The 24,055-nt window shown below is 35.0% G+C and overlaps 1 protein-coding gene across 2 annotated transcripts; it reads left to right on the forward strand.

The window, feature by feature from the left end:
• The first annotated feature begins 9,104 nt into the window (after positions 1 to 9,104).
• Positions 9,105 to 23,895, forward strand: LOC145994667 (maspardin-like). 2 transcript variants are annotated; one of them, XM_083130795.1, is made up of 8 exons: positions 9,105 to 9,166; positions 9,660 to 9,776; positions 11,295 to 11,429; positions 14,391 to 14,496; positions 15,283 to 15,403; positions 16,677 to 16,785; positions 17,645 to 17,893; positions 20,098 to 23,895. In XM_083130795.1, the coding sequence occupies exons 2-8, from the start codon at positions 9,678 to 9,680 to the stop codon at positions 20,194 to 20,196; spliced, it is 918 nt and encodes a 305-aa protein (XP_082986921.1). In that variant the 5' UTR covers positions 9,105 to 9,166; positions 9,660 to 9,677; the 3' UTR covers positions 20,197 to 23,895. The 2 variants fall into 2 exon arrangements, with proteins under 2 accessions (XP_082986921.1, XP_082986920.1); XM_083130794.1 differs by having other exon boundaries at positions 9,117 to 9,170.
• Positions 23,896 to 24,055: the final 160 nt, after the last annotated feature.

The raw sequence follows: 24,055 nt of genomic DNA on the forward strand, positions 1-24,055 counted from the left end.
TGTATTTGTCTCATCATTAGATCTCGGATTTGTATGGAATTACATATTTAATTCCTTTCTAGATACATACCTTGAACAGGAAAATGTCAACGAATTATATAACTGACATGATTTTGCATAAATTTTATATTTTTACATATTTGCCAGGGTATTACATATTTTACATATTTGCTAATTTGCTTTACATGAAACAACACATTTCGGAATTTTTTTTCCTATCTTGATCCTTTTCCCTATGTTTTCGATCTCTGAAACATGTAGAAAATTTGTAGCTTATCTTATGTCATATTTTCAATGAGATTGTTAGTGCTTACGATCACTTAAAATTGACTGCCAAGTCGACAGACAAGCTGAAGAAAGAAAAAAGAAAAAAAGGGGGAATTGTTATTTATCGAAAGATGCTGGAGGTTCTCCCGCTTCTGATTATATATTATCGTTACGCTTCTAGGTTTAGGCAAAGCACGTAAAAACTTGGCATCGGTGGACGAGAAAGCTACTTTCTTGTACGTAGCGAATTACACAATATGTTCCCTTCTACAAAAAGTACAAAAGTAGCTATGTAGCTATTCGATTGTTCTTTCTGTAGATGCTTCATTTTACAATTTGTTTCGAAAATTGCAAAGAGCTCTCTTACATATTTACATATTATACAATAATTTGCGATGTGAAAAGTAATTAATATTTGACAAATCTGGTTTGTTAAATATGTACACGTTGCTATGCTGTTTTGAGTTTATACATTTGATACAAATTTTATATAATTTGAACAGCTTATGTCCTTAAAATTAAGTTGAATATATTCAAATAAAATAAATATCTAGCAGAATTATTGAAATTACTTGGATACCCGATGGTTATTAATATTACATATTATTTGATACTACATATTTAGGTACATATTTTATCAATTATTCTTACATATTTATATACATATTTTGTAATTTGATATTACATAAAAATCCGAGGTCTACTCATCATAAAGCAGCATTCATCGCGGTGATTCATCCACAGACCAAGTGGCGGCGATGAGGGGATCGTGGGGGCAGTTGCCCTCCACTTTTTGCCACTTTTCACCCCGCACTATGCTAAACCTTATATACTAAGGGAAAGTAAACTTTCCTTAGCCCCCTGTTTTAGAACTCAATCGCCACCATTGCACAGACCCCAATACTGCTCTAACACTCGTTCAAAATTTCCTCTGGTGCCTCCACGATGATGTAGTGGTATCGTCGTCGTCCTCTAATCAAGGGGTCACTGGTTCGATACCCGGTGGAGGCACATGGCACAGTGGTTCGGATCCCACTTTAAACTGTAGGTCCAGTCCCGATTAGCCTTTGAACACCCCTCAGCCCTCACACTAATATTTTGTTTAGCAAAGTCTCAATTTATGCGTCGTCGCCTTGTAATCAAGGTGTCTCGGATTCGATACCCGGTGGAGGCACATAGTGGTTCGGATCCCACTTTAAACTGTAGATCCAGTCCCGATTAGCCTTCCTGTGCACAAAGTGTACTTAAAACACAAACTCAATCAATCAAACTCAATCTCAATTTATGGTCATTTTAAAATAATTTTCCTTTCTATACTTTTACTTCTGTTATTTAACGTTGCATTTCTACCTCTTGGGTTAATCGCTACAATGAAGGTGAATCGGCGATGGAAAATTCTGGATTAATCGCTGATTTATCTTCATTGTAGCGATTAACCCAAGAGGTAGAAATGCAAGCTTAAATAACCGAAGCAGAAGGATTGAAAGGATAATTTTGATTATCAGCTACAAAATATATGAAATATCTGTTTATTCAAGACAAATTACTGCATAATTTCAAATCTGGACATCCGTCACTGAGATTTATTGGTAATGCCTATATGCTGAATCCAATATCAAACTCGAAAAGAGACTTCAAAGAATTTTTAGTTGGCATAAACAACTAATTAGAAATTGATCAAATTATTTTGCACGCACCGTTTGTGCATGACCATAAAAACCTAACCAAAGGGCCCCAGACCCGTACCCAGGATTTTCTTAGGGGGAGGCAAGCCCGAAACCTTAGTTATAGTATATATATATATATATATATATATATATATATATATATATATATATATATATATATATATATATATTTCATGAAATATGTGTCAATTATTAAATAATTAATTAATATCATTAATTAATGTATTTATTTATATATATTTATATTTATAAACATATATATACAAATTAATTTGCTATATTTATAAACTAGAAAATTAATTCCTTTAACGACTGATTCAAAATGTCAAGAAATTAGAAGATATGTTTTAATAAGTGTTAGATATTATTTCATTATTTCAAAAAATGATAATTAAATTTTAATACTTTTATTGTATTATGTGTAAATCTATTAATGGTCTCTCGAAAGGAAATATCCCCTTATCAGAGTTGTAGCTAGAGATTTCAGCGCCCAGGTCGAGAATAGATTTTCGCACCACCTACACGGAATTTGCACCCCCCCTACCTAGATGTATCTGGCATACTTAGACATTGTAGAAATTTTATATACTTACTCTTTTCCTTTGAATCTGATGAAAAGAAAACTTAGCATTCAAGAAATGTGGCTAATAAAAGGACAGTCGGTTTTGAATCGGACACCATCTTCATAGAAGCAGTGTGTGTTATTGTTCACATCTGCAAAATCGATTGCAAATGAAAGTTAACTAGGTAGAGGGACAAAAAATGCAAAATTTTAATAAGTCATTAGTTTCCTATTAAATTAACATGTAGTTAAGTGCTATGATTTATTCCCGACGAAAGGAGGTGCAGGCCCGTAGCTAGAGGGGAGGCAAGGGGGGCAACTGCCCCCCCTGAGAGCATGCTTTGCCCCCCTGTGAAAAATACAGAACACATTCCTACCTGGAATTCTCACTAATCTTTACAATTATATCCTGTATTACTCTAGCAACACGAAGGCGTGTCGGATTCCGTATAATGTCGTATCAGGATTGGGGGGATTCCCTTCCAGATTCAGATTTCGGAAAATGATTTCGCAATTTTCATTATCTAGAACAGTTGCGACACTTTGAGTAGTCTTGTATGAAAAGTGTTAATGTATTTGGATGTTTTTTTCTCGAATGTGTTGCTATGAAGTTTGAACTGCATAATTTCATAATTTTTTGTTTCCCAAGTCTATCTTTTGGTAATAGCGAGAGAAAGGGAGTGGATATTTGATTTTTGTTACTTAGCATTGCTTTTCTGCCACATCCAGCTAATCGTGGAGATGAGTGATGACGTGAAATTGATGAAGAGACACTCACAAACAGTGCTGCAACCACAAGGGGGCAGGGGCATTGTCGTTCCCCCCAATCCAATCTAGGGGGGCAAGCATTGAAGTAAAGAAACATGACTAGCAGAATCTAAGAATAACAGGACAAATGGATACTCAAGATGGAATTAGTTTTCAAGTGTTTCTTGCATTTTTCTTCCAGACGGCTAAGGGCACTTACAGGGGGCACAGAGTGGCAATTGCATCCCCGATTTCAAATTTTATACAAATAAAAGTACATTTCGTAAAATTTTCTTGCTCGCTTCGCTCGCAAACATAATATCTACTATTCTTCTAGTCCGTAGTGCAGAACCGCAGCTAGGGGTCAGTGGGAGTCAACCCTGGGCCAAAACAATCTAAATGAAAAAAATAAATGTTAAAGAGATTCCTATGGCGCCCAGTGAAATTAAATCAATATTGTTTTCAGTTTGCAAATATTTGGATCTAAAGATTTTCCTGCTTGCTTTGATCCCAATATGATTATTTTCTGTAATACATTCTAAATTACCTGAGAGAGAAGTAAGGCCAGATATATACTTCAGATTGTTGTCGCACATTTGAGAGACAATTTGGCGGATGAATTGATCATGTAATGTATTTAAATAATATATATATATATATATATATATATATATATATATATATATATAAAGAAACTTTGAATACGTACACAATTTAGAGTTAACATGTTGCATATGTATTTTCTTATTTTATGTCGCTCCATGTTGCATATGTGTAAAAAATATGCTGTAGATGAAAGTTGTACGTGTCATATGTGCAAAAAGAATAATGTCATGCATATTCTGTCTTTCAAAAATACAGTTTGTGCTTGGTTTCCATTACTAGCTAATATGAAATTGAACGTATTGGAAAAATATTTCAAAGCATTTGTTCAAACACAAATGCTTTAGCACCGACTTCTACCCCCTTTTGCACGATTTACGACAATAATAACGTCCTTTTAATGCTATTATTGTTACTACCACTACCACCACTATATTACTATTATTATAATTGGCATGTTTGTTCTGGTACTTGACCCCTCTCCATATAAAGATTTGTGGTTTCGCCTCTGTTCACAAAGAACATTCATGCCCAGGCTCTAACCTGGAACCCCTGGCTTCGTACAATACAATACAATATATTTATTCATCGTTAGACATTGTACAATGCAATAGATGTCGTCAGTTATTGGTTACATATTTGTTATTGTATATATGTAAATATATAATTATATATAGAGAGAGGGATTACATGGAACTCCAATATGTTATAGATACTAATATGAGAGTATATGCATATATAAAGTAAGAGTACATAGACATAAGACAATTATAATATTAGTGACGATGAAATAATATAAATATGGCAGTGGCAATATACATAACAATAATTCATAAAACAGGAAATAAACAATACAATACATTCTAGAATATTAAATCATTTTTGGGATGGATTTCGAATTCTTCTAGATTGTAGAAGACCTTTTCTTTTAACCAGGATTGAAGTACACTTTTAAATTTTTTAAGAGAGACACTGTGAGCAGCTTCTGGTAACATGTTGTATAACTTAATTCCTAAATACTTGTAACTATTTTGTGTTTTACTTAATCTGATTGATGGTGTGTCGAGCTTGTAACAGAATCTTGTATTGTGTCTGTGCACAGTGTGTCTTGCGTTATAATTATGTACATTTTCTTTTGTATACACTAGACAGGTAAATATATATGAGCTTGGCACAGTCATTATCTTTAGTTCTTTAAAGAGATTTTTACAGGAAACAGACTGATCAAAGACTCCTGCCATGCTTCGTAAAGCTTTTTTCTGCCAGATAAATACATCCCCAGCACCAGATGAGTTTCCCCACAAGAGAATTCCATAAGTCAGAAGGCTATGAAAATATGCATAATATGATTGCAGCAACAAGTCCTTGCTAATGCATGTTCTAAGCTTTTTAAGTAGAAATACCACCCTGGCAAGTTTGGAACATAGGTGATTTGTTTGCGACTCCCAAGATAATTTGGAGTCTAAGTGTAAACCAAGAAGTTTTACAGAAGTCAATTCATGGCCATTTCCTAATGTAAAAAATATTTTCTCTGTTTTATTTTCATTAATTGTAAGTTGATTTGTTTCAAACCAAAAAGTGGACCTTTCCTCTATTTCCTTATCAAACTTCTCAACTGTAAATTTGTCACTGCCCACCGTAAGGAATGTGGTATCATCTGCATATAAAACAGTCTTATGAGGAATAATATTAGGTAAGTCATTTATATAAATATTGAACAACAATGGGCCGAGGACAGAACCTTGTGGAACTCCATTTTTTATATTTAAGAATTCTGATTTTATGTTGTCTACAGTGACCATTTGTTGTCTATTTGATAAGTAGGATTTTATTAGAGCAAGTTCAGTTTCTTTGATGCCATAGAAGTGTAATTTTTTTATTAATATTTGATGGGAAACAGAGTCAAAGGCTTTACTCAGGTCGATAAGTGTTGCACTTACAGAAAGTTTGGATTCAAATGCATCTAACACTGTGGAAACAATGGTTTCATTCGCTTTCACAGTGGATAGATGGGCTCTGAAACCATATTGTGCACTTGTATATAAATTATTATTTGTGAGATAGCTATCGAGTTGATTATATAAACAGTGTTCTATAATTTTTGAGACAATGGGAACAAGTGATATAGGACGGTAATTGTCGGGGCTCGATTTATCACCCTTTTTATACACGGGTATGACAACCGAGAGCTTGAGGCAGGAAGGAAAGTGCCCACAATACATCATCCAGTTTATGAGAATGCAAAGTGGGTACTGTAGAATATCAATGATTCTTTTAAAAATAAAGTTCGACATTCCATAAAAGTCTTCCGATTTTGAATTATTTAGTTTTTGTGCTGCTTTTAAAATATCATCAGGTTGGGTCTCATGCCACCGGAAGTCAGTCAAAATGTTACCGATGTTTTGTGTGTTATGTAACCATCCCACCATGGAGGTCGGCTAGTGGAAGATGTAGGACAGCTTACTGGCTCAAATTATTATCAAACACGATGAAAATGTGATAGTTTTTCACATTTATTATTTCGTTTAGAAAGCGATAAAATTTGTAGTGTGAGACAGGTTACAGTAAGCATCTTATGAAATATAAATGTGAATTTCAAATCTTATGAATCATTTCTCTATGCAAACGCATTAAATTTGATAAGCAACATAGGTGTGTGTCATGATATCCATTTTATAAAGGGAAAGTTAAGTTTTAACCCTGACTGTTTGCATAGCATGTTATATATATTGCTCTCAAGAATTTTAAACGGAAGTAAAAATAAATTACAAATTACATTTGCAACTGCGAAGCTTACAATGGGATTGCATACATTAAGGTCATAAGATGCTATATTTCGATTGCTTGTAACATCGAAAGAAGAATTAGATGAGTAAATAGTCATTGATAAAAGTTGCCTTCCTTGATGTCCTGTACACACTGTGAAAATTTTCGATGTTATCAGGCGGCACCCTATGAATATAGGTTCAAGAAAATGACAAGTAGAAAAAATCTGCAGTGAAATAAATACAATTGAAAATCTCTCAAATTATTTTCTATTTATTTTCTTGTATTTATAATATTACATTGTGTCTGTAGCAGACGTTGTCTGTTAAAGTACCTCATGCACAACCTAATTTTTTTGACAAATAATTATGTCAACTCTTCTGCTATGGAGTTGATTCTCCTAATTTTGTTCATATATCTTAAGCCATTCTGTGACTGGCAGAAATCAGTATCAGCATAAAAAACCCTGATATTTTGGGTTTGTACGCTTCTGCTCAAAAAGTGGTGGCGATAAGTGGCCCAGAGACCTCGCTTTTTCGGAAATGGGGTAAGGCGAAGGATGCCCCTTAGATCATTTGGTTTCGTACCGTAATCATTAAGGAAGGTATTTTTTCATAACGTAAAGAGGATACAACATTTCCCTCTATAAAACTTGATATGAAATATGAATGATGACCCTGTAATCCAAGAAGTCATTGATCAATCAAAGGATTCTTATTTGTTTGTCGGGTGTCAAACACATGTATTTCAATGACACAATATTTTGCAAAATGGTTAACGTAACCAGTAGGCAAACATTGTCTGTAGTGATGCTAGTCTCTCCCCTTTGAAGCAAATAGGAGCCATGTTTTAGCAAGTAGGCCTACAAAAAATTATACAAATTTTTACACAATTCATCAAAGTGTAGATAACATGTAACCATTATTATTTAATTAATTCGATTTTTCTTGCATAACACAACATAATGGTGGTGTTGGATTCTCTTTAGATTCCTTTGTGTGTAAAAATATTGCATACTGGAAATTATAGTGCATTATGAAGCACAATTTATAAAGGACTTCCTTAATCAGTTCCGCAGAGAAGCCCAAAGTTACATATTAATCGTCTATTAACATTATTGACATGTAAATATAAAGTAGATAAAATCCCAATTAGCATATATATGTTAAACTTCATCTTTGTATTCTTTGTTAGTCCGAAAGGTCATTATCGAAATATTGTTATTTGATGTTGCTCGAACTTTTTTTGTTCGTTGGATTTTCAAGATATCATCCCTTTCCTGTTACCATAGAATAGTTAGAACCTAACCTAACCTAACCTAACCTAACTAGTCTATGCTGTTACTTATCACGTTTGGAGGAGGGGGGCAAGCGCCCCTCAGTACCCTGCTATATCTGCCAATCCAACACAATATATTAAAAATTTGCCCCCTCTAGGATTGACTTTGCCCCCCCTTGTAAGCAATCCTGGCTACGGGCCTGAGGAGGTGAGAAATGGAGGAGAAATGACAGGTCTGTCTAATTTCTATGTTCCAGGGGCCTAGGGTGACAATGACCTTCGCAGCTACGGCTTCATTTCTTACTAGTCCAATTTGATATAATTTTAAAATCTTATCTATGACTGTAGAAGTTCGTTTTTACCCCATGTTGTTACCATTCCTAAAGAGAGAGACTGAACAAGAGATGTATGCAACATTCGCACAGAGGCTGACATCATTCTTTGTTATTGTTTGTATGTGTTTATGATGTTTTTCTTAGTAAAGCATGTTTGAAGTCCAAACTAATTGGTTATCTTCGTTGTTATAACACAAACTCTTGCCCTCGGAAAATTTTAATAAGGGACAAATTTAATAGAACAATATCGTTGGTGGGAGATCCCCATCCCGCCATGGGAATTCGTACCCTGAATGCGACCACCAACGCTATGGAATTATCCTTATAATGAAGAACATGTCTGAATGTGAATTAAACACAAAAAGAGGACATTTTCTCATCAAGACTGCAGTGCGAAAAAGTCAAAACAGGGAGTAAATATGATGAACTGTCCCGACCAAATTTTAACATTTAGTAGCTTCGCATAAATGGTTATAAAACTAAAATTACTAAATACAGTAGACAGCAGACTTCTGGAGTCTGCCTCTCTCCAGAGACAACCCAAGAAGAAAATCTAAATCCTTGCACAATCTTAAAATTATCCGTGATATTTTTGTAAGTTTGCATCAAAATATTTCATGGCAGGGTGAACATGACCCCCTTTCCCCCCTGGGTACGGGCCTGTCTCGAGCACAGTCCCGGGTTCGATACCCGGTGGGGGCCAGAAGTTGTTCGGGTCCCACTTTAAACTGTAGGTCAAGTCCCGATTAGCCTTCCTGTGTATAAGGTAAAAAAACGCCAACCCGTTCAATTTGTAGAATTACTCATTGATGACAACTGGATGCAGAAGATGAAGTAAAAATCACGTGAGTAAACAAATAATATGGCGAACGTCTAATGACACGCAAGTTGATGTGCCAACGAAGCATTCTTCTCGAACAGTTGGTATATTTATACATCTACTTTTACATGTAACATTTACTTTAGTTAAATTCTCCGTGCCAGTCCCCAAAATCTAGGCAATTCATCCGTAGAAAATAAACTACTTGACAAATTGTGAAATAGGTCATATTTTTCTTTTTAAAAATTTAAATTTAAGTTGTAAAAATAAAATATAATCCTCTTTGAAAGCTCTGTAAAAATAAAATATAATCCTCTTTGAAAGCTGTCACACGCAGGTATTAGTTTTATTTCTTGCTTTGTTGTGAGGCTGACGAATGTGCAAGACAATTAAACTTGAACTAGTTTACTCTATACAAAAAAATAAATTAAGAACACAAAATTTATTGGCGTTAACTTCCAGCAATCGAAAGTCGGACCTAATCGTTTGTCAGGGTTACTGCAGTGGTCTCTGGTAGATTTTCTGATAATGATAATTGTGCAGTGTACTGTGCTTATATGTTGCATTGTATGATATTTTATTCTTTTTTTCAGAATGGGAATTGGAAGAAAATGAGCTTCACAAGTGAATTGTCGCAATCCAATGAGTATATTAGTTTCAGAAGCAGCATTCCACTGCGAAGAGTTGCTGTTGATACAGATCCATCCAAGGTATTGTACAGTTTATTAATATTCATTTCACTTGAAGGTGTGTGATTTAAATGAACACTGCTGTAGGCTTGGGTCATTATTGCTCTTGTGTACATGGTGCTGTAAGAGCCGATACCAGTTTAGCAACGAGTTTACAATACCGGACCACTCTCCAATTTCATGAAATTTTGCCTACTCACTAATTGTGAACTCCTAATCACGAATCTGCATGTAATAATTGGCGGTCGAGTATGGAAATCGAGGAAAAAAACGAAGTAAACTATGTTTTCAACGTAACGTAACCCTACCATTAGAACAGTAGCTCCACGGAACACCCATTTTCCCTGAATGGGTGTCACTTATCGCACAACACTTTAGCAACATAGTGTTCTGACATCACGAGAGAAATCTTTTTCATGTTAGGCAAGACAAGGTATAGTTCTCTTAGCCACAATATTAATTTTTCTTTGTATTTATGCTAATGGAACCTAACCTAACCGCGTAGGCATTCCTCATCTGACGTAAATATTCAAGGTAGCAAGATTGTTGTGCATAAAGGAAGACCATTAATGAATCGCGAATGAAAGATGGTTCCGAATTGCTGTGTATGGACAATGACTGTGGTAAATCGCAAGGTTATTTTACAAGTTCTACACGTAAATGTACAATTTTAACAAGTGACTGCCAAATATGGACTACAGATACATCAGGACACTGACATTAGTAAGTAGACGAAATTTTATAGAAATTGGAGAGTGGTCCGGTATTGTAAACTCATGCCCCAGTTTCATAGTTCGGAGACACATTAAAATCGGATATTTTGTGTTTCGCATGGTTCGTACTTACCAATTGCATATTGCGGAACATAGTTCAAGGTGCCATTATGCTTTTTACGTGAAAACAAACACAATTTTTCACATAGGGAGTAATTTTTGTTATTCCTTTTTTCGCTTCCTTAACACACAATATGGTGGGCAAAACTTGACTACTGTTCTGGATATGCAGTGTTTCCAACCTTCATCACCGAAAAATACCTACTATCGTGTTCGTCACATGTGCAAATTGTACATTATGCACGGGTAGCTGACGGATAGCCCCACGAACCATTCCAATAAGGTTAGGTTTGGCAAGCATAGTTAAATAAAAGGGGAGTTGGAAACACTGACAGGGGTTTATGTCATCAAAGATACGCAGCATCCTGTTCACGTAGGGAAAACAATGGGAATTGTGCGTCGGTGAGATATTTCTCTTGAAAAATACATGATTTCCCGGTCAAATAGATTCCGCAATGAAAGAATATAACTCAACGAACGTTGCAAACCTTAGAGAAACTCATTTCCGTAAGTAGTTTCTTCTGTAAAAATGAAGAAATGTGTCTCCGATGTATGAAACTGATACCTAAGAGCCTGTACATCTGAATCATAGAAGTTCGATTGATAAGATTGCAAAGTGTCCATACTTTACTTAAACATTACAATGCATTTTTTAGATCCAGAATTATAAATTTTTGTAATATTTTAAAACAATTTTCAATTCTAGGTATGGAAGATTTATGATTCTGGTCCTAAAACTACAACAAGTCCATTGATTTGTTTGCCACCTGTTAGTGGAACTGCAGATGTGTACTTCAGGCAGATTCTTGGACTTAATGCTAAAGGAATGCGAGTTATTGCTGTAAGTCACCTCTTTACTAAGGATGGACTATTATGAGTTTTTTGTTGATGTGGATAAGTTTAAGAAAGATAATTAACATTTATTTATGCTGGTTTCCCATTTTATTTCAAGCAAAGCAGACAAAACACCAATAGTAATGCAAAAAAAATATATTAGAAGGGATAAGCAAAAATTCTCAGCAGTGTGTCAGTGGTCTCAGGATACAAATCTTGTTGGCAAGCAGATAACCACAAATACCAACATCCTGCTGCACACTGTTATAAAGTACCCTAGAACTGGCACTCAACAATTAGCAGAGGAGGCCAAGTGACCAGTGGCATCGCGTGGAGTAAATCCTTGGGTGTTCACAGCCAGCCTAAAATCAGGAAATTTACACCCTCCTTCCCCAGACCGAGGGGAGACCACAAAGAGAAATCAAATGTTGATCACCATCGCAGAGAAGAGAACAGTGAACCTAAGTGGCATTGGTTAATCGAGATACAAAAGTCGAAATTTTAGCCAAGGATCGAAGATAAAATTCCTTTTTTTTTTCTTCTAGTGCCTTTGCCAAATGTCAAAGAAAAGCAACTTAAAAGTACGAAAATAACAGCGTGTGTTTAATCGAGGATGCGAACCTGGGACCTTGTATTTGTAGCGCATTGTGTATACACTCTGCCAGAGTACTTAGCGAAAATACATTTACAAAATACAGGCCAATTAATTTATTGCAAATTATCATGTCCGCTTAACACTCCCTCCTGCCCCTGTCAGCCATGAAGACTCCCTCAAAATCACAAGGAAAAATTACCAAGTTAAACAATGCCAAAATTATTTTTCAAGTTTGAATTATTGAAATTCCTTACTTTTCTCCTCGCCGAACTCCATGGCAGAGTGGTTATCACAGCATCCTACAACACTAGGGGTCCAAGATTCGAATCCCGGCCAGGGCATGGATGTTCTTTGTCAATGTCGCTTCATCAGTATCATTATGTCGTTACTCATCTGCATCTTGGCGGTTAGCCAAAAGTAGCAGATAAGTGAAGTAAAGTAAACCAAACCAATAAAAAATTACTTTTCTCTTTATTTTAATTTTGGAAATTCCTTTTCTTTCTCCTAAGAAATAAGCCACACTCTCATTTTAGCTAATCATGATACCGTCGAATATGTGATTTTTTTTTAAATAGCTATTTGTAATTTCACAGCAGCTTCCCTATATTTCATTCGTAAGTCTACGGCAATGCTCAAATTTCATGATAAGAATTGCAACTCGCGATATTCTTTTCTAAAATATGTAACTGGTAATTATTTGGCAACTCATTTTACATGTGTATCAAGATAAACATTATTTTATGCTAACAGTGTCTTGGTCTTCTTTCGTTTTGACTCATGTCCATTATCAAAAGGTTTACGTAACACATTTGAACTAACGATGCAAGTGTAAATCGGCTCATTTTGGTGATATAGTGTTTTAGAACTTGAAACCTTCAGCATGCAAGGTTTTGGGTGCGTGACAACTATTTTTAATGGAGTTGTTGAGAAGGTTTGCATCCTTCATTTTTGATGAAATGTATTTGAAAGTTAAAGATATTAGGCTAAAACATCGAAGATCTTAGGAATTACTATAACAATGCCAACAGTGCTTGCATTATATCTTAACTACTGCTTACTTTGCCCCAATACAGAAGCTAAACGAAACAAAAAATAAAATACCTCATCCCTCCGCCCTTATCGGCATTCTCTGAACAGTTGCTGCCATCTGTTGACAGTGTTCTTTCGGAAGGTGCACGTGCTCCGATCTCCAGTTTTTCCCTTTGGTTTCTCTCTGCTCCGGTAGAGGTACAACAGCAGAGGGAATTCATAGTGCCAGATGTGCCCTGGGCTCTCGCTGCCTAAGCTCGTGAGCTTTTCTTGTCAACAGTCGGGGAAAATTGGGAAATTTGAAACATTGTGAAGACTTTATGAACAAAAAAAGCTGCTTTGTAAAATAAACATATTGAAATGTAGTGTTTTATTGTGCATAAAGAAAACAAATTGAAAATTTTCCGTTTTCGGTTAGGGGTTCGTGTGCTCCGTGAACCTCCTTCACGCGACGCCTCTGCAAGTGACCTCAATAGTTGGTCCCAGGCAAGTTCAGCAGTATGTAAAGAATTGCCACAAAACCATTATGAGAACACGTTTTGACAGAAAGTTGTAACAAATAATGTTTCTTTATTATCCTAATATGGTAAAACAATGGCTTCCTCCAGGGAATTAAGCTGAAGCAGTAGTTAAAGTAAAGTGGGAGTTTCGAAGAGAACACCATGTTGTCTGTCTGGTGGAACTTCGTAGATCCTTGTGCCAGGCTGTCGATGGGAGTCTGTATGTCAGCCAGGTGCAGTGATGCAGTGTTCATTGCCAGCAATGGGGAACAAAAATATTGAGATCATGGAGCTAGACAAAACCCCATGCCACAGGCTGCATGGTCTACCAGAAACTTCAGGACTGTGATGACAGATCTTTCTGCTAGGTTTTCCTGTATTTTTTTTTTATTCGCTGTGGTTGTTTTTCAGTTAATTGATCATTTTAATGTTAAGACGTTAAAATCCATAGAAATATTGAGATCATGGAGCTAGACAAAACCCCATGCCACTGGCTGCATGGTCTACCAGAAAATTCAAGACTGTGATGACAGATCTTTCTGCTAGGTTTTCCTGTATTTTATTTTATGCACTGTGGTTGTTTTCCAGTTAATTGCTCGTTTTAATGTTAAGATGTTAAAATCCATATAATTTAATTTTCTTTAGTTCAGAAATATTGTTCACGAAAAAGATGTAGTTGTGTTTATAAGCTCTAAGCACACAACCTCTTACTAAACCAAAGGCAATTTAATGTAATAGTGCCTCACAGATAATAAGTAGTATTATTTGTAGTTACTTGTATTGTACAGGAAGACTCATATTTGTTATTTCTTGTAGGTGATGTGTTCCTTTTTTATTCTTTCAGGTAGAAAATCCTGTATACTGGAATGTAAAAGATTGGTGTGTTGGTTTTAAAAGACTTCTGGACTATTTAGGACTTCGTAAAGTTCATATTCTTGGCTCTTCATTAGGTAAAAATTACATCTTCCTACTTTTAGCATTTTGTAGGTTTGGTGCATATTACTCACAATTCCAGAATATAAAAAGGATGTTAAAAAATTAACGTTAAAAACTGTACTTACGTATGCGAGTATGTTGTTCCTATTTTCCTTTCTTTAGAACTACGTTTCAGAGACTAAGTATCCCCTTCTTCAGGTTTGTATAAAAAAACTAGGTGCTTAACATAGTACCACGTCGATATGTAATAAAAGGATTGTGGATAAGGGTTGGTGTGGATACATTTAAGATATTATATCCCCGCCCCTGACGTATATAAAAAGCTCATTGTTCACTAAAGACTTGCACAATTAACCTATTCTCATGTTAAAAACTAAAAAAACCTGTGTATATCGCTATATACAACTTGCAGGTACGGCCTTTCCTGCTCAACTGTACTGTAAGTACAGTTTTTAACGTTAATTTTTTAATGTATTTTTTATATATATCTTCCTACTTTTGAATACCAGGCACAGTGAAATAATTATCGAATGATAGTACTTATTGAAATGTGTAAGATTTTAAAGGAATATCCTCTGTGTGAGTTTTTAAATGCGAAGTTTAGTCGTAACCACTATAGAGTTGCAAAATATTAAATTTAAGCATGATAGAAAGGATTAACAAGAACTGCCATATTGAAGCAATGCTGAGACTAATTTGTGTTCACTTTTCGCACTTCATTCCATAGATGTACATGATATACAAAAAGAATCAAAATTTGCCTGTATTTTGTTTACATATGTATAATTTGTCTATTTTAGGAGGATTTTTAGCTCAAAAGTTTGGTGAATATACTGTCCACTGTCCTCGAGTTGCATCGCTTGTGTTATGCAACACTTTCACGGACACTTCAGTGTTTGATTACAATGATTCGGCTTCTGTGTAAGTAACTATTCAGACTAAGATATCGTACAATACTGGTACTCTGTAAAATCTGAATGCATGCTTAAAAGTCATGATCCTGATACATTGTTTAATTTATAGGAACTTCAGTTTTATTTGCCAAATATGTAGGAAATCAATACTTTAAATTGTTTCTCTACATATGCACAGTTGAGATTGCTTTATACATAACTTAGTTCTGCGTAATTCTGTTTTATACTTAAATTACTGTAGGTCCCGGAAAAATGTAATTTAAAAATATATTAATAGAACCTTATTTGTACGTAATTCAGTGTAATATGTACTAATTTTCTTAAAATACAGTTGATTTGTACATAACCAAGCTACAACTATGTCACAGAAGTATATATTTCTTGTCGTTACAAAAACACAAGGCGACTTTCAAATACGAAACAGTATAGGCGGGCATAGTGGCAGTCGGTCTTGGGTTGTGAGAAAGACGAGTGTTTAAGACATCTTATTCAAATTTTTAGTGTACTGTAACTAATTAATATTTGGAAGTGTCTTAGTCTTAGACAACATATAAAGAGATTAATTAGTTATAGAGCGACCACAAACAAGAAAACCTTTGACCGAAAGCCTTCGTACACCTTCCCCTCCATCCATTCAACTCGGGCCATAAGGAAGTATGCTCCACTCTACCTCTCCCCTCCACGTGCGAGTATGATGCACGGGAGACGTGGTTCTGCATAGGTCATTTTGCCCATAGTCCCACTATACCTGGATATATTTCTAGTTTCTGGATGTTGTTTATTTTGTTTAATGTTATGGATAAAAATGATGCGATATTTATAATTTCTATACAGATGGTCCAAACAAAATGAAGAGTGATAGTTTTGGGTTTAGCAAGTACATCTCTAACTTGTGTGTTAAAATTTGGGAAACACAGTCACAAGAGGGTCACATAGACCATTGCCTAGAGTACATAGAAGTGGCTTTTCTACGTGGAGGTGCATGTTGGTCGTTTTCATGTTGAGGACTGTTAAGCTGAAGCTGCTGTTGTGGAATATTGGCAATTGCAGCTTAGATTTTAGTTCTAAATTCATCAATGCTTTTAGGATTACTGGAATGCATGTGACCTTTCAGTGCATGGCAGAGGAAATAATTCAAAATTTTCGTATTGTCATGAAATTTGATGTTAACATATAATTGCAGATCATGATTCATGAGGTTTGTTCGATAACTGACATAACAAAATTAACATTGTCTCCTTTTAATAAAAAAAGGGCCTGTATTTAATTTTTTTGGACAGGTTTTGGATGCTGCCATCCTTGATGCTTAAAAAGATGGTAATGGGAAACTTCACATCTCACAAAGTTGATCCTCGGATAGCAGATTCAATAGATTTTATGGTGGAAAGAGTAAGTTGAGTGTTTATATTAAAATTTAATTTATTTTCGGGGATGGGGCAGATTAATTGGCACACTATCTGTATCAGCCAGTATAGGCATATGGGTTTATTGGTAAAATTGCTGATAATTTCACCATTTCACCTTTTCTAAATAACTTGTGATTGAGTGTAAAATTCTGCCATTTTCTTATTTTTTAAAAAACTAATGTAGATGTATGATTCTTATACCCTAGTTTTGTTTAGTAAATACCTAAATACTGTACACAGTTCCTCTTTACAAGCAAAATGTATTGTTACCTGGGTACATACATTAAATAAGGAGTCAGTTAGCCTTTCTAGTTCCTCATGGAACATTTGTAATTTTATGTCAGATTAGTAGAATATTGGTTATCAGCATTGGCTACTTTGATATCTGTAACCGTGTAATTAAGGTACTCACATTTTCCGCGAAGCTGTTTGACATTATATTAATTTCAGTAGCCACTGCCACCATCCTTGTTGGAATTCATGAGTACCTTAATTATGGTTAAAATAGTTAATAAAGATTAAAGAATATAAACACCTGATGTTTTGTTCATGTCATTATAGTACATGTTGTCAACTTCTATTTTTAGATAAAATATATTTTTAATATGTTGTGAACATGTGGCATGAAATGCCAACCTGTTATTTGTAACAACTCAGATTTGTTCTAATACAAATATATATCATGTGCTAACGAAGAAATTAATTCATGGCAGGTTGTCTTTTTCCTTGGTTGGTGTTTTATCTTCAGCTACAAAACTTAAATATATACTTATAAAAAATGGGAGTATTTTAATTGAATTACTTTGTGCATATTCATAACCACATTTCCCTTTTCCGCCCAGCTGGAGACTTTATCGCAACAGCAGTTAGCTTCAAGGTTGACAATGAATTGTGTCAACTGCTATGTAGAACCACAAAAACTGTCTGGTACACCTATTACAATCATAGATGTTTTCGATGAATATGCTCTCTCAAATGAGGTCAGGGAAGAGATGTACAAGTGCTACCCAGAAGCAAAGTTAGCTCATTTGAAGTCAGGAGGGAACTTTCCGTATCTGAGTCGGAGCGATGAAGTGAACCTTCACCTACAGGTGGGAAAATCTTTAATAATATTGGTAACTCTTTCCCTGGTGTGGGTGTGTTTTCATTCCGTGACACATGTGCTTGTTTTCAGTGTTCCTACTGAACAGTTACAGGACGTGCGAGTACAAAATCTTGACTTTGTGTCAGGGAGTACATCGGCTTGACCTCCCTTCCTCTCAATCTACCAGCTGACGAAACGGTAGTTGTGAGGTCAAGCAGACTGATTCCTTTTCACAAAGTGAAGATGTACTTGCATGTCCATTAACTGGGCAGTAGGAACACTGAGAACAAGTACATGTATCATGGCATGAAAACATACCCAGGCCAGGAAACTGCTGGAATTGGTTAGGCACAACAGCATGCTCACATCAATAGTTGCAAAAACTGTAAAAGGACTAGTGTTATGTGCCCAAGTTCAGTGTTGTGCTTTGTAAAATTCCGAACACTATTAAAAAATCATGATACATTTTATTTTTTATTGACAAATATATTTTTCAGTCACTGCAAAATAAATTATTAAACATTTCAAATTGTTATTGCCGTGATCCCCAATGGCATAATGGTAACATTGTCCCCCTTGTAATCAAAGGGGTCCCAGGTATAATACCTGGTGGAGGCACATGGTGGATCAGATCCCACTTTAAACTGTAGATCCAGGTGTGATTAGTCTATTTTAGCATAAAGTGGACTCAAATAAAAACAATGAATTTTTTGGGCTTGTTCATTATATGTCCTGCCAGGACAATGATGACACTGAAATGCCTTCCTACCAAAGAAGAATTAAGTGAAAGGAGATTATTTTAAAAACATTATTAATAAATATGTAACCCCCAAGCAGCAGTTAAGCACTCACACTTCAACTTGAAATTTTCAAAGAAAACAGTTTTGCTATTTTTTCAATGGTCAGTTTGTCAGCCTTTCTCTTACCTTTGTGTAACATGTTTCTAGAGTACAGTTTAACCAAGATAAGAATGCTCCTGACAACAAACTTATGTGAAGTAATTTTTTCCCGCACTTTCCCTTGTCTTGTGCCTTTTGGTAGTGCCGCAAAATTTGTCAGTACAGTAACATGGGAACAATGCAAGCAGCTGATTGCATCGCCTCTTCTCTCTCTGCTTGGTTATGATCGAAAATTTGACTACAGCACCACAGGAATATTCTTATCATGGTCCAGCTGTACTTTGGCTTCCATTGAACAACAAGCAGCTTAGATTTCTCCCTCATTCACTCTTTGGGCCTGATGAAGGAAACCATAGCTGGTGTCTTTTGAATTTCAGGCATTAAATATTTGTTAATCTATATTTTTCCAAAATTTTGAATGAGGGAAGTGCAAGGGTAAATTTAGCATGAAAATTATAATAAATTATGGTCCACTTAAAAGAAATTAGGTAATCTATATTTATCTACCAAATCATAAACAGTTTTCACAGCTATTTTGGGTACCCTTGACCCTCTGTATCCTCCTCCCCTCCCCAAGAAAGTCAAATATTTTGCGTGATTTATGAAGATTTTTGGTGTTCATAAACTTTTTAGCCCATGGAAATGTGTTTTTTATTAAGTAAATTATGTCTGTTACTTTAGTGTCTTAATTTACCGTGAAGCAGAACAGCCCAAATGCTTTGTGCAAGTGAATATAACACCCAACATGGCATTCCACAAAATCAGCTATAATTTTATGTTGTTAGGTTAGGATTGAGACTGATAGTTATTTTCGATGTGTTCTTTCACTATTTAAGTGCGCATGCAAATGGATTTTACTAATAAAAAGTAGCGAAAGTACTCCCAAATGGCAGATTTTTTCTTAAGGCAGGTCATACTTTGTGATCAAATATCTCAATTATTTGTGTTTTCCGTGCACTGGAACCAATTTTATAATACATAAAACATCCAAATCTGCTGCTTTTTTTTAAAAAAAAAAATTCAACATCATTCTCAAAGGGGGTACAGTGGATCAATGGCCCCTATTTTGAACATTCAATTTTGTATAAATATAAATTTTATATAAAATTAACTTTAAACATCTATTAAACAGATCAGAGCCATTAAATCCTCCTTTATTTCTTTCCTTTATTCCTTATTTATTTGTAACTGTGGATTCAGTGTCAAGTACTCATTCTACCTGGGGGAAAAAATTGAAAAATGGTAGTCTTGCAAATGATGCATTTAATCATAGCACAAACATACTAATAGATCTTTCATATCTTGTTACTAGATTCATTTGCGCCAATTTACAGGCACAAACTGTAGTGCTTCCGAGCCTTCAGGGGAACCAAATACCGTGCCATCAAGCTCCTCAGAAGATAATTCATGAAAATGACATCAAAGCAGACACTACATTCCATGCAACAAAAAGTGGTATCAAATGTTTTTCAAGGAGTCTGTGAGTTACAAATATTGTATTTATTACTTATTGAAGACATGACAGGGTAAATTTTTATTCTGCAAGTTTCGTCTTTTATAAGGTATGCCAGGGAATTATTCAGAGATAATAGTAATAATACTTAATTTTGTGATATTACTGTTAATAAATATGGTTTAATTATACATGTATGAAAGAAATGATACCAATTTTATCAGGTTTTGCTGAACTTTCACAGTCAGGTGAAAAAAAAAAAGCAATTAAGACATGTTGCTATTATTGGCCTTCTGTGAATCATTAGATGCAGAACACTCCTTATTCCTTTCGTTTCTTTTTAAGCTTGACAATGGAGATGTGATATCCTGAAATATTTATAAGTTTTTATATTCTCATGCTGTTTGGATTGTGATGTTTGCATCATGATTTAAAGCCAAGTAAGAATATGTAATTTACCATGGTTAGGAACTTATTAGCAAAATGACATGAGACGATGTAATGTGTATATGTGCACCAGTATGTGTATTTGCCAAACGAACATTTTTACTATTATGTTTTGTGATATTTCTAATGCTTCCTCCTTTGATGGTAAATATATGACTATGGTTTGAGTGACTAGATAAGGAAATGGATTCATCAGGGCGAATCATATTTTCCAATGCGCAGTAGTAATAGTCATTGTTCTCTGCTGTCTGTGCTCTTGTAATGGGACTGTTGTAGAGGACATAAAAGGTACATGAAAGAGGATTAAGTATAGAACCAGCTCAGCTACAGAATATCAAGATGACCATGTGACCTCCAGGTACATACATGCAGTATCTACAGCAGTTAGATGCGAGCTGTAGACACTTTAAATCAAAACCAACTCCCACTTTCCATTCTGATTTTCTCAGATCCATTTGGCTGCTTAGGTATACAAATTCCATTGCCTGTCAATGCATATCCAGTTTCAAAATTGTCACCTTTCTATTGATGAGGAAAGTTATGACATTCTAAGTTCGTCATTCCAATCCAATGAGAACACCCTATCTGCAATATGCCACTAATATCTTACCTGCTTTTTCTTATAATTACTAACCAGCAACAATATACAGGTAGGTATTAGGGATGTAAAAGAAGATACAGCTAATTGCTCAACATAAGATCCCTGCCGGAAATTGGTTTATCCTGTCACTTGTGTTTTATTATAATGTTGTGGCAGCTGTCACGTGCTGGAGTCAGCATGTCCTTTGTTCTTTGCTAGACAGAGCTCGTTGTTTCCTTTACAAGGGAACTTTGAATACTTTATTGTGACATTCACAGTGGTGGGAAGGGACAGGAACAGGCATTTCAAATGGTGAATGGAAAACAATTTGACCTCCAAGGACTTGAATAATTCATCATTTACTTGCTCTTTTGATGGGCTTGTGCAGCAGCACAGTCGGTCGCTATGTTCGGCAACAACAGTCTGCAGACTACTGAATGGTGGAAACTGTTTCTGGCCTGTAGGAGACTCCACTTTTTGGACTAGGAGCATGCCATTGCTTTTAGACAAAAAGATGCCAGATAAGCATATATCTAGAAATGTTACTGCAAGAACCAACAGCTCCAAAGAAATTAAGGAATAAAAAAACTAAAAATGACAAAAATTAACTTTGACTCATTTCTAGTGGAAGACAACATTTCCTGCAATTCCTAAGATCTGCAAAGGAAACTAACTCTCCTTTTATCTCCTGTATCTGGCTCCCGTCAACTGTGGAATACAGTTTATGAAAATGATCACATTACATCTGCCCATGTAATTATTCTCAGGTACTCCTAAACTGAATAGGACTTGTGGAAAATATAATAAAAAATAAATTGTTCAAAACATAAACATAGGTTACTATCTCTTCCACCTAGTAGTTTCATGCACCATTGGAAAGTCCAAGGGCAGATTGGTGGAGTTTCTCTCTCTCTCTCTCTCTCTCTCTCTCCAGTGGTTACAGGTTTCTAAGAAAATAGAATGGTTCAGTAGGTGATAAAATAAAACACAATATGTCATTGACCCTAGCAGTAATGGACGTTGCAAGCATACTACTGGGCATCAGTATGCACTTAAAATGGACCTCTTTGCATATAATGCTGGTAATAAGTGAAAACTACAAGAATATTAATAGGAATTGTAACTTTCCTAATGATGTGATTCAAATCGGTTTCTTGGGCCACCTGCCAGGTAAGTCTGCATTTACTTCCACGCACTCAAAACTTTTGGAAGCAAACACTGGCTTAACATGACCCAAGAACAGCAGTTTGAAAAAAATACTTGTATTTTGGATCGTTAATTTTACAGTGACTTTTTTAAGACCCATGTGTAAACAAATAGAACAAACTTCTTTGTCTAGAGAAAGGTTAATGTGTGTAGAATGTACCTGTGTTAATTATTTATAACTTGGGTTCCAAGTTGTAGTAGTACTTTGTTTCCATTAGTCAGCAGTTTTCAAACCACACATGACACTTCATTTATTCACAAAATGAGATTATCAGATATAAAGCCATTAATATTTAAATGTTTCTTTATTAAGATGTTGCTTTTATTTTCTATGGAATGTATCAAAGACAACTGCATGCTTAACATCACTTATTAATCAAATGTAGGTAACTTGTCAAAGCAGTAAGCATATTGTTTTTATTGTTTACTGTATGATGAACTGCTAAAAGAAGTCTGTACTAATGTAGACCAACTGTGTGTCCTAAACTGTTAAGTGCCTTTTCTCCATGAAGACTGTAAATCCTCACACATGCAGGTGTATAAAAAGTGCACTAATGTTCGTGTGCATGTGTATTTCTAAGACCTACAATATTATTTAATGCCTTGCCTACATAATTGTGAAATTGCAGTGATAGTTGACGTTGAGCTGTACCGGTCTCAGATTAGCCTATGTGAGTTTAATGACATTAATGAAAACAAATTTTAGAATCTTATTTTGTTTTTAAAAACAAGCATGTGTATGTGCCATATGCATAGAAATTAATGCAATTGATTTAATGTTAATTGCAGCCAGAAATGATTTATTGTATATTAAAAATAATCATGATCACATGAGCATTAGTTCTTTTAAGTAACAAACTGTATCATAATACTTACTTTGTTTTTTTATGTTCTTTAAACTTTTGTACTGATTGAGCATCTACAGTCTTCATGTATGAATTTTTATGAACCATTTTGTAACTTAGACACTCATTTACTGTAAATGTGCATTTTACCATTTGAAGATTGTTTGTGTATATTCATTGCAACAAGTGCCTGATGGCAAGAGTTGAACAATTATATTTTGTGAACTATGCATTCCCATGTCAAAGTCACACACTTTGTAGATCTGGTAGTCTTACCTTTGATGTTAATAATTTGAATACAAAAAGCCCCACTGTAAATGTGTTTCACTATCATTCTCCAGAAAAGGGAATTGAAGTTGACTCTTGCAAAGTTGATTGAAATTTACATAATTAACCCTCCAATGGCCATGCTTGAAAATGTAATGCAGATTAAGAATTTTCTCAATGTGTGTGATTTGACATTGAATTTACCTTTTTTTTAAAATATTGATTATAGTGTCAATACAAAAATGGTTTGTGTAATAAGTGTTTATATTATTGCAATATCTGTGATATAAAATTTTTATGGGAAATTTTTTGGATTGATGGAATAAAATATTTATTTGCTTACGTCTTGTAATATTATTGCTTGATGTTAAAATTCTGTCCATAGTGTCATATTATAGAAACAGGTACTTAATAACCATGACATTTTGGGCCTCTCCAATGCCATAGTTGTATCATCATCAAGGGGTTCCAA

Source organism: Lepisma saccharinum, chromosome 11, assembly GCF_977018435.1.
Source record: "Lepisma saccharinum chromosome 11, izLepSacc3.1, whole genome shotgun sequence".
NCBI classification, from domain to species: Eukaryota; Metazoa; Arthropoda; class Insecta; order Zygentoma; family Lepismatidae; genus Lepisma; species Lepisma saccharinum.